Consider the following 12,181-nt stretch of genomic DNA (forward strand, 5'->3'; position numbering starts at 1 on the left):
TTTCATTTTGGATCACTATGTCTGTCTTTACAGCGGTCTTCTTCTGCTTGTCTACCACTACTATGTCCAGTTGGTTAGCCACCACCATTTTGTTTTTTGTTTTTTTGGGGGGGTTTTGGTTTTTGGTTTGTTTGGGGGCTTTTTGCCTTTCCCCGTGAAGCGGGGAGCCAGTTAGCAGGAGATAGCGCTGAATGGAAGTTTCTGTATACTCTTGGGGCACTTTTTCATAGTTGACACTATATGTGTTGAGATTGATATTTGTGTAATACTGTGTTGCACTTTACACTTTGATGACAACTTTGTGGTCCTACTAAGCGTTACTTGCATTTTGTGCATATGTGTTTTAAAAAGGACAAATGTGTAATGTGTTTGACCAAAAGCTGTGTTGGTTGCCATAAAGGTAATACTTTATTACATTTATACAATAAAGCATTAAAAAAAAAAACATTGGATTTTGAATTTTTGAAAAATATTTTCAGCCAACTTAAAAATTTGATTTAAGCTTTATTAAACAAACTAAAATTTCATTTTAGAGTCACTACAAAAAGTAATTTACACTAAACCACATTAATAGGTTAGCAAAGAGCAATATTTTACTTTTGGGTTATGCAAATTATTGGGTTGGAAAAACTGAAAACTTTAAGTTGAAATGTCTTAATTTTAAGTTGCATTAATGCAAAATGTTTATTTGACAACAATTAATTTATTAAGTACATGTAACTTAAATCAGTTGTGTTAATCTAATGTATTAACTTCATTTCAAAGAACTTAATTAAATTTGGTGTTACCAATTGAAATAATTCAATTAAGTTGGTTCAACTATTTTCTTTTTTCAGTGTAGCCAGTGACACAACAAAAAGTAGTCTCGAGTTCTTGCCGTTCTGTCTGCCTGTAGTTTGGGGGTGGTAACCGGAGCTTAAACAGGCTTTGGCTCCTAAGGCAGTACAGAACATTTGCCGCAAGTGGGAGGTAACACTGTAAAAAATCAAACTTGCAGTTGTTGAGCTTACAGTCATTTCTTTCACAATTCAACAATAAAAGTTCAGTTGGCCCATAAACTCAAATACATTAAGGGTTTCAACTAATCATTTAACGTTTTGGAGCAAAAGTTGGTCTCAGATGAAATTTATTGCTGGCAAAATGAATGAATTCAAGTTTTACATGAGTTGAAGCTGTTGGCGCCTTTCTGTGCCTGAGTACGCATGCGCATCTCATATTTTTGGATGCTACGGGGTCTACTTTGCGCTTTTGCAAGGACTGAAAGCCACCTGCCCGTCTGCCTTAATGAGAACGTGAGGCTTTTTATACCAGGAGCTGGATAGATCGTTCATCTCAAGTTTCTAAAGGCAAGTAATGTTTCTTTTATTATATCAGACAGTATATGTTTGAACAGTCTCAATTTGTCTTTTAGAAATATCACAACTGAAGTTCTTCGTATTTTTCCGAAACTTAGCATAGCATTACTTTCTTGGCTAAGAAGCCTTGTGGCTAATGGGTATGTGTTTACTATATCATTTAAGATTCCATGTCACAAACTATGTGCCATGTCAAAGCAATGAAAATCCGACAAACTTCGCTACTAAAGAGGCGCGCTCATATCTGACAAGCCTCCGCGACACCCCCTATGCGTATTTCATGAAGTGCAGTCTGTGGCCGCCATACCACCGAACGAAACAAAATAGGCTGGCTCACTCATGACCAACGGCAGCAACCCCCCGCCGCTATTTAAATAAAATAAAATAAAGTTCGGGGGCGCCTGCTGCCATGTCATTTAATTTGTTCGAATCACATTTAGCCAATAAAATGTGTGCTTTAGTTTCTGTGTCAACGGGGTGGTGGAGTCCTCATGGCCAGCGAGCTCCACTAAATGAACTAAATGAAATATGAGATGTGACAATATCGTTTATATCGATATAGTCTATGTTACATTATAATTATACTCGTGGAGCCGCAAGTTTGCCTCTCTTTCGTCCACTTTTGTCTCTACGCTGTGTTACTCCGCCTCTCTCCTTCACTGAACACAACTCCCCCTCCCCCATCGCTTCACCTGCAGGCAACGACAAGATGGACACGGCAGCTATCAAAGAGGAGCTGGTCGGTAAAAAGAAAACATTTGAAGATTACTATTTTAGTGCTGTCAGCGTAAAGTTAATGCCATAACTGCATTAACGGGGCAAATCTCCGTTAACTAGTCACCGCGGATCACCCCGTGCGTGGGGCTGGGTGGCGTTAGTGAGCTAACCGGGCTAACGCGTTGACGCACGGCCTAAAATCCTTTCATCTCAAAAATCGACAGTCTGCCTTATGTATGAATTCTGGTTGTGCTTACTGACCTCGAACCAATTTTATGTGGTACACAGCTTAAAAAAATATGTCAAAAAATGTTTTGGTACGACTTTGGTAAGCTATGAAGCTGCACTGCTTGATGGATTGTTGGAGCATTACGGCTACCGAGGAGCCTCGCAGAGTGATACTACTCTGCTTCAACGTAATATTACCATATTATGTGTGTAAGGACCATAAATGGCACCTGTAAGAGACACGGTTACAAAGAGGATTTCAAACTCCAGGCTGTCAGTTGCGCAGTAGAACTTGGAAACAGAGCAGCTGCGAAATCTGTCTTTGTTATTATGCTCAGCATCTTTTATTTTACATTTTGACTGCACAATTGTGAGCTTTTTGTTATGCACAAAACAACATTGTTTTGGTTTATTTATGGAGCACCATTAATAAATGCACTGATAATTTAAACAGATGCTTCAGGAGTTTTATCCCACTCATACTCTCAATCCAATGTTTGTCATTCTAAGTTGTAAAACCAATCACACAAAATTATCCTTGGCTTACATAATACATCCCAGTATACTGTTGGTGCATTCCATGTAGAATACAATTTGTTAATAATAAATTAAACATTTGATGTAATGTATGTTTTGTAAATTATTTGTTTTACTGTGTTTCACATGGCATTTTACAAGGCAGAATCAGCTCACTTTAGTGAGCCAAAAAAATTAGGACAGGAGAAAAAAAATTCCTAAGTAATGTCAGGAAGCTGGTATTTTATTTTAAAACTAATTGCTATTTTTATTTATTTAGAGAATTAAAAGCCAACTCCAGACCACTGCTTGTCCTGATTTTATGAGGGACTGATGAGGAGTTGGTAAGGAGAGGAATCAGAACAGGAGTGCCTGCCCCCCGCCCCAAACACATTATCAGGTAATGTAACTTTGGTAATTTGAGATTAATTCAGGTTTCTTTTGAATTGTTGACACTGTCCTCTCCTCTCTTCTCATTATAGCTTTTGTATGCAGTGCCAGTTCTGCTCTTTTGTCTGTTCAAGCCAAGAAGTACTCTTAAGACATCACCAGCTACGACTCAGAAGAGGATTTCATTTGCCCTGTGTTTACAGTGACTGCGTCTGTTCGTTTAGGACACGAGGGGCATTGAAGTCTCACCTCAGCAGATCACACAACAGGGCTAAGAAAAGGCAGGAGATCTCAACATTTTTTTGTGATTTTTGTGAATTTAAGGAAAACTGCTCACAGCATACATTTATTTTACATATTTTAAGGCACTTAAAAAAAATCAGACTGTATCCTGTCCTTTCCAAAAATGTGACTATGCTACCAACAATTTATCAACCTTTACGTCACACACAAGCAGAAAGCACAAAAACTCAAAAGATATAAAAAACTGTATTAGACTGATTTCTCATGCAAATGCATGTCCTAGTGAAAGTAGCTCCCCTGATAAATCCTTAAATACCTCTCAGGAGCCAGAGACATTACCAAGTGGTTCAGGTGTAGCATCAAGTGATAAAGAGGACAATGAGTTTGTAGATTACCAATGTCTTGAACATAAAATAGCTAGACTTTTTCTATGCATGCAAACATTGTTACATGTTTCTAAAAGTGCTTTGCAGAGAATTATTGAGGAAATTAGTGACATTTTAAAATTTTCTCAGGTTCATTCATTTCAAAGAATCAAAGAGGTGCTTGCTGAACAGAACATTGAGGCAGATGATGATGTAATTAAAAATATAAATGATGCACTTTTCAAAACCAACCCATTAATTATCTCAACAGAACCAAAAGGTGCATTATCTACTGATTACAAGATAAATATTTATTTCAAGAATAATTTTCATGTAATTGAGCCTACAGAGTACATCTACAAAGTGAGAACTAGAAATACATTTGTTTATGTCTCAGTAAACCAGGTCTTGGAGAACTTATTGAAAGAGAAAAGTTTCTTTGAAAAGTTAGCATTTGATAAAGAAATTAGTGAAGGTTACAGATCATTTAGAGATGGGCAGTATTTCAAAAACAACAAGCTTTTAGGATTGCAAGATACTTGCATTAGTTTAGCTTTGTATATTGACGACTTTGAAATATGCAACCCTTTAGGAACATCTCGAAAAATTCATAAAATAACTGCTGTCTATTGGGTTGTACTCAACTTATCTGCAAGGTTTCGTTCTACATTACACTCAATACAGCTTGCTCTTCTTGGTAAAAGTGTAGACGTTAAACAGTTTGGGTATGATGCTTTTCTTTATCCACTCATTGAGGATTTAAAATGTCTTGAAAGCACAGGGGTGTATGTTGAATCTTTAAATAGTTTTTTAAAGGGAACTGTATTTTGTGTCTGTGCAGATAACCTTGGGGCTCACAGCCTTGCAGGCTTTTTGGAGTCCTTTAATGTCGACAAATTTTGTCGATTTTGTAGTATTGATAAACATCAGATTGCAGCTCTTGATCCTACAGAATTTCCATTAAGAACTGTGGAACAGCATAACATTTTTCTAGAAGAGCTTGAGGATGGTCAAAGACAAAGTGTGTGTGGTGTCAAAGGTTCCTGTGCCTTAAGTGCGTTGTCCTATTTTCATCCAGTCACTGGATTTCCTCCAGATATATTACATGATTTCTTTGAAGGTGTTGTCCCTGTGGAATTGTGTTTGTGTCTTCAAGATTTAATCAGAAAGGGTTTTATTACATTTGAAGGACTAAACAAACGTATAAAATCATTTCCATATAAATTCTCTGATAAGCTCAACAAGCCACAACAAATTACAAAAGCCAGTTTTGGAACAGGAAGAGTGAGTGGCAATGGACATGAAAACTGGACACTTTTGCGTTTGCTGCCTTTTATCATTGGGACCCGTATACCAGAACATGAGCCATCATGGGAAGTATTGATGGACCTTAAGGAGCTTGTTGAAATTGTTGTCTCGACAACTCTATCAGAAGAAATATTGTCATACTTGGACACCAAAATATTGGATCATCGACGATTACTGATAGAGACTTTTCCTGATTTTAATTTGAAGCCAAAACACCACTATATTGAACATTATAGTCATCTTGTGCGTTGTTTTGGTCCCTTAGTTGATTTGTGGACTATTCGATTTGAATCTAAGCACAACTTTTTCAAGAAAACTGTGCATGATGTCCAATGTTTTAAGAATATACTACTAACACTTTCTTCAAAGCATCAACAAATGATGGCATACTTCTTAGATGGTCACAGTCTTTTTAAACCAAGTCTGCATGTTGATAATATTGACACAGTTGACATCTGTTTCTTGAATGAAAATCTTCAGAAGTGCTTGAAACTGAAATATCCACAGGTAAAAGCTGTGTCATTTGCTAAATGTGTTTATCTGTATGGGACCCAGTATGTTAAAGGCATGATCATTTCATCAGGACAACTGAGTGGACTACCTGAATTCTACAAGATACTGAACATTTTGGTAGACTCTGGGAAAGTGTCATTTGTTGCTACAAAGCTCTCCTCTTGGTTTATGGAACACTACAGATCATATCGGCTTGACAGCAGCTACAAAGATCTGGAAATACTTGACCCAGAAGATTTGAATGATTACCACCCTTTAGCTGAATACTGCGTAGATGGACAACTGATGGTGACACCTGTTACGTGCCTCCTGCATTGAAAGTGATGGTATGTATTATTCATAAATAGTTTTCAGTTGATTACTTTGAATTTGTCAATTATTTAGAATTGCGCCCTTTTTTTTTTTTTTTGGTTTGTCTTCACAGGCCCTGTTACTGCGAGTCCACGTCAGTCCAAAACTTATCAGAAAAATCCAACTGTCCACTGTTCCAGAATCTGTGAAGCAGCTTCAAGATGAACTACAAGCAAAGCTTGGACTTGAAGGTGACTTTGCAATACAATATGAAGACCCAGATTTTGGGAACGCACTTTGCAACCTGATGGATATTAAGGAGCTACCTGCTGGACGGGCAGTGTTGCACCTCATTTGGGAGGAAAATGCATCAGCCTCGCCACCACAGACTCCATCTGATCATAGCGCTATCTCATCTATTGATACAGCCAGTGTGAGTTCAGCATCTTCTTTCAGCCCATCCTCATCCACAAAGACCTACATGCGTAGCACTTCACAGTGGCCAAATCCATTTCCTATCCCAACCTTTTCCTATGATGTAGCGTTAAAACTTCGCAAGGGCAATGAGGTATATGAGAAAGCAGGGGCAAATTTAAGTGTAACAAGAGACATCAAGATGGAAATTCTAGACAAGCTGGCACAAGAAATGTTTGCAATCAAAGCGTACCCTGACAAGAATGAAATAACATCTGTTGCACAGGAGCTAGTTTCCAAACATCCCTGCCTCAAAGAGCCTGGCAATGGCACAGGATATGATGGTTGGGCAACAAGCATTAAGTTCAAGCTTGGCAACTACCGTTCCAAGCTAAGTCAAGCTGGATGTAGTGAAGTTGCAGTCAATCGAAAAAGAAGAGGGGAAGAAGATGACAGTGGCTCAAATAGATTTTCCTTAAAGAAACCAAAGCGAGGTGAAGTCAACTTTATCCCTGATGGCCCAGAAAACTACAATGATGAGTCTCTTGAAAATGAAAGATGCATTTTGGAAGATGAAATGAAGAAGAGGGATAAGAACATGGCACTCATCACCCAAAAGATGGACATCACATTCTCTCTCAGGAGGAAAGAAGTTGTGGAGATGCAGCCCTTGGTCAAGGAAATGCAGCTCAGATGGCCAGCTCTCTTCTTGAAAGAACAGGTAAGATAATCTCTTAAATATTTAAAGGAAAACTTCCGGGTTTTTTTCTTCTTCCCTTTTCCCCCAGTGTGGTCTTATTTCTAAAATGGAAAACGTTCATTTATTCACCCAGAAAAATTTCAAGGCATTTGGAGTTGTTAGAAAGAAATTTTAATCCCAATGTTACGAGTCAGTCGTTTTGCAAGAGAGAGCTGAGCCACGGTTATGGGGAAAGGATTCACTGAGACAACTAAGAAATGCCTGAATTAAGCCAAAAACCACTCTGGAGGGTTTTTAATCTAAGGAAATAACATTAAAATGTGTTTAAAAGCTCCAAAAAGTTGATTTTACATGATATAGGACCTTTAAAAGCATCTGTTTGTATCACTCCAATATCTTGTAGAAAAGGTTGAAGGCTCGCGATGAGCTAACAATGCTAGTGGTAAAATATAAAAAAAATACTTGGCTCTAAAAATATGAAGCTAATTTTGGTATTACCAACAACTATTGAAGTGAAATCTATTTACTTGTCAACTTGCTGTGTATAATAACGGATTGCTTTTATTTCGCTCTTCTCTGGGCACCCAAAGCGCTTTACAATTCCACTACTCACTCACTCACTCTCACATTCACACATCGGTGCAGGGAAACCACAGTTGTAGCCACAGCTGCCCTGGGGTAGACTGACAGAAGTGACGCTGCCATATCGCGCCTCTGGCCAACACCAGTAAGCGGTAGGGTAAAGGGTCTTGCCCAAGGACACAACGACCAGGACAGAGAGAGCTGGGGATAGAACCAGCATCCTTCCGGTTACAGATGAGCTTCCCAACCCCCTGAACCACGGTCGCCGCAATGACTTGTCTTACCCCTGAGCCGTCATCCTGTTAAAGGAGGAACCAGTTAGAAGCTGTTTTCAAAGTAGCTGAGCAGATTTCATCTCAAGTAAGCAATTAACTGTTTGTTCATCTGTTCTGCCACTTAAAGAGCATTTAAGGACGTCGTTTGAGTGTCCAGTTGAATTAATTCTACTGGCTCTCATGGTCATTTGTTATTATAGACATATTTTTCATGTTCATCCAGCTATTTAGTAAATTCTATCTATTTAGTAATATCCGTCAGCTATAAAATGTAATATAAATATAAAAATATCTAAATATCTCCTGCCCTTTATGTTTTAATGATGTAAGTCTGTTATCGTGTTACATTAGCATTCCTCACATATCAATGAGATGCTGTACAGTACAATCCTACTGACACAGCAGAGGGATAATGACGGCTATTCAACATCATTACACGACACATTCGAGCTGCATGACGCAGACAAAGTGACTAAATCATCTTTTTGTGGTTTATTGTCTTCAATCCAGCAGACAAAGCCGATGGCAGAAGATGTCGGAGAAGAACTTCAGGCCGTGTACTGAAAAGGTATTTTTGTCTTGTTATCAAAAGACATTTGGAGTGACGGCTTCTACAACTGGTTGTGCTAAAGTAAAGCTTACAGTCTAAGAAATCACAGTGTTGATATTCAGCACAAAGAGAAAAGCTCACTTGTTTGAATTTATTTACAATCATAGTTGTATAAATTCTGACTGTAAACAGCGTTTACAGCTCTGATATTGTTTGACACTCGATATCAGGTGATAGTGTTTAATTTAAAGGTTTCTGTGTACCAATGAGCCATTTACACTGATCAGTATCACTTTAACTGTAACACATTCATTATTTAGATTCAACAAAGAAATAACTGAATGTAAAAATGGCAGCCCACAGGCAGGTTTATAGAGATACATGCATGCACTATGAAATTTATGTATACCAGATAATTGTTATTCATCTAGTCATGGCAGACCTACCTCTTCCTCCCAAGTTAACTGCAACCCAAAAGAACTAGTGGGGCTATTTACACACTCACAACCAGTGTGGGGTAAAAAGAGCCACCAAAAAGCTGTCAGCCACAGATGTGCTAGAAGAGTTAGAAACTCTACTTATGGAGAAACTTTATAAGTCTAACAGAGGACAGGAACTCCTGCCCAAATAACATGATATAACCCCACATACAGCCCAGCCATAAAGTGAACCAAGTCATTTAGTTAAAGACAGCATGGGACCAAATGCATGTAATAAGCCTGCATCAACCTGACATTTCTTCCTCCTGAATTAAATGAATGAATGGATGAAAGTTAAATGACTACAAACGTAAAGCCACTAGTTCCCACACTGGAGCTCCCTGACACTGTGTGTTAACCGTATTTAGCTTGTATCAACAGTTGTAACAGGCTAAGATACGTGAGACACTGCATTGAATGATTGTTCCTGTCTTAATGGTTTCAGCTCAGATGTTCTGCTTTTTCCTTTCAGTAGATCAAAGCAGCTCGTGCTCCTTCTGCTTCCAATTTAGAAGAAGAAGAAGAAGGCGAAGGCTTCAGCGAAGTGGCGTTCATGGTCTCAGTGAACAGTCACGGTCACACACTGCATGTGGTTTTAAAAGCAACAATGGAGATGTGTAATATTAGTGCAGCTACGGTTTGTTCTTGAACATCAGTTCTGTTTTCTACTTTGATCACTTAGACCAAAAAAGTGTTGTTTTCAGATTCTTTCTTTTACATCTATAAACCACCTGTTCATTTTTTATTACAATTAGTTTCACATAAATGTTAGTGTTTCCTTTATGATCTTTTAATGCTTACACTACACTGTACACGTCTACATTAGAGAAATTTCTGTTGACTCAGAGTTGTGAAATGTTCTTTTATTTGATACACAATATGAAGTTCATAATTTTCTTACAAATAAAACTCTAATGACAAACATGAACAGCTGTGCTTATTTCTGAGACATGAGTTTTTGAATGTGTTGATATTTAGACAGTGTGCATCTGTATGCTGAAACTGTAATGGTGAACCTGAGGTGATGGTCAACAGAAGGCAAATATAAAACAATATTGAAGTAATGTCTTTACCCTCTGCAGCGTGTGGACGCTGTGCACGCAATCACCTTATTCACTGTAGTAAACGTGCACCGCTAGCTCACGTGACTGACTGTCTCCATGGTTACATCGTATATTATTAGCTATGCAAACAGCTTCCAAAGATGCCGCCATAGCTCTCTGCAGCTGTAACACTTTCACACTTTGCAAATCATTTCACGCTTTTGATAGTTATGAAGACAGAAAATGTTTTTAAGGTCATGCTAGGCGGTTGCTATGGTGGTTGCTGTGGACTTGGCTGGACCGCGTCCGATTCCTGTTATTAGCTGTCCGCCGTAGGAAGGCTGCGTTCCATTTACAAGTAGTGACAGTCTGCCGCAACTCGGACTCAAACCCCGCTTTGTTCTTTAATTATAGGCCTTTTATAGCCGTTCATGACACGCACACACACACACACATAAAGCATTTTGCCTCACCATGAGAATGCAAGTTGACCTAACCTAACCTTAAAGTGTCTGATATAGGATAGAAAAATGAAGCAACCGGAGATTTAATGATGAAGACTCTGGGTTCTGTAGTTCACGTTTTACAGTCCTGAATGACTCTTTGCATATGATTTATTGAAGAGGACTTTAGAATGCACTTTACATTTAGACTGTTGCTTACAGTTAGACTGTCAGGGTGTACATTACCTTGTACTCAAGCATCCCAGGACAGAGCCCTGCCCTGCCCCACCATGAGCCTGGGTGGATACGTGGTTATAATATAAAAGGACCGATACTGAATATGAATATTTCATGAAAATTGAATTATAATACAAATTAGTAATAAGGGTTTCTCTGCGCCCTTATCTACCCCAAATTCAAAGAGCTGCGGGCAGAGAGGGTGACAGGAGAGGATGGCACTGAAGAGAAGATGTTCGGTTTCTGGAGTCTCCTGGTCCTGTCAGTAGGATACATCTGCTGTGTCTTCTCATGGATGCTCACCTACCTTGACTCGTTCCAGCCTGGTATGCATTTCCCAACACTGCGGACAGTGGCCCACGTCAGAGACGTTTAATATTTATTACATATGTCTGAATTGCTAACCCTAACCCTAACCCTAGCTCAACAGACCACAATGCCCTGGACTGTCAGTATTATTACATGCTGTGAACATAAGTAGCTTTGATCACAGTTTATGTCGTAAAAGAGAAGGAATATTGAAAAAAAGATCAACATTGTGATATTATTTGTTCCAAACTGACCAGAAACATGCTTGTCAGACTCTCACAGCAAATGATCAGACTCACTGTGCATGACTGCTCAGGCCCAATGATGTCTGTTAGATTGTCAGTTGTTTAGTGCTTCTGTACAGTTAGAGTCACCGTCTCTATTTCAGAATAATTAATATGCGGAAAACACTAAAAGTTGATTGTCTTCCAATATTCTAGCATAATTAAAAAACTTTGACTTTGTAAGTACATATTATTAGTCCTAATGCCAGCATGATTCTTCATAACTCCTGCCCCTGAACTTTAAAATTTACCTGATGAAAGATCATTTACAGTGGCACTCTGTCAGGATGATTCTGACCATAAGATCACTGTATTAATCTGAATCCTTCTGCAATGTGCTGTGAATGAATGCTGATGCAATTCACTGTGGGAAAGCTGTTAATAAAATGAATCTGTGACACATGCAACACATTCACAGAGGAAGAGGACACAAAGGGAGGACACGCAGAGGCTGTGTTGAAGTCAGAAATCCAAATCTTTATTAAAAAACAGGCGGCGGTAACAAACAGGAAGACAAGCAGAAGACAATAATAATAATAATGGATACTTTATTGATCCCCATGGGGAAATTACTTGTTTTTCTCTGCATTTGACCCATTCACTCAGTGAAGCAGTGGGCAGCCCACTAAGCAGGCGCCCGGGGAGCAGTGTGTAGGGACGGTACCTTGCTCAGGGGTACCTCAGGGTAGCCGTTAAGTGGATTCGAACCGCCGACCTTCCGATCATGGGGCGATCACTTTACCTACTGAGCTATCCCTGCCCTGTCATCATTATAATCTTCATGATCAATGGTGAGGTCCTGAGGTGGGCGGGGCTGTCTCTGGTGATGTCACCATGAAGGAACAGCATCTGGCACGTGTTGCTGAAACATCCCAGTACACTGGTGTAGTTTCCTCTCCAGCTGTTTGACATGTGACACTTGAACATTAAGGGGAAGAA

The 12,181-nt window shown here is 39.0% G+C and overlaps 1 protein-coding gene across 4 annotated transcripts; it reads left to right on the forward strand.

The window, feature by feature from the left end:
* Window positions 1–983: 983 nt before the first annotated feature.
* On the forward strand, window positions 984–9,752 carry LOC309688157 (uncharacterized protein). 4 transcript variants are annotated; one of them, XM_082503645.1, is made up of 7 exons: window positions 984–1,346; window positions 3,097–3,216; window positions 3,299–3,487; window positions 5,818–5,961; window positions 6,060–7,982; window positions 8,408–8,465; window positions 9,399–9,752. In XM_082503645.1, the coding sequence occupies exons 4-5, from the start codon at window positions 5,959–5,961 to the stop codon at window positions 7,068–7,070; spliced, it is 1,014 nt and encodes a 337-aa protein (XP_082359771.1). In that variant the 5' UTR covers window positions 984–1,346; window positions 3,097–3,216; window positions 3,299–3,487; window positions 5,818–5,958; the 3' UTR covers window positions 7,071–7,982; window positions 8,408–8,465; window positions 9,399–9,752. The 4 variants fall into 4 exon arrangements, with proteins under 4 accessions (XP_082359771.1, XP_082359772.1, XP_082359770.1 ...); XM_082503646.1 differs by lacking the exon at window positions 984–1,346 and adding an exon at window positions 1,885–2,098; XM_082503644.1 differs by lacking the exon at window positions 984–1,346 and adding an exon at window positions 1,885–2,094.
* Window positions 9,753–12,181: the final 2,429 nt, after the last annotated feature.

The sequence above is a fragment of the Aulonocara stuartgranti genome (genome assembly GCF_965226115.1).
Source record: "Aulonocara stuartgranti genome assembly, chromosome: 14".
In the NCBI taxonomy this organism is placed as follows: domain Eukaryota; kingdom Metazoa; phylum Chordata; class Actinopteri; order Cichliformes; family Cichlidae; genus Aulonocara; species Aulonocara stuartgranti.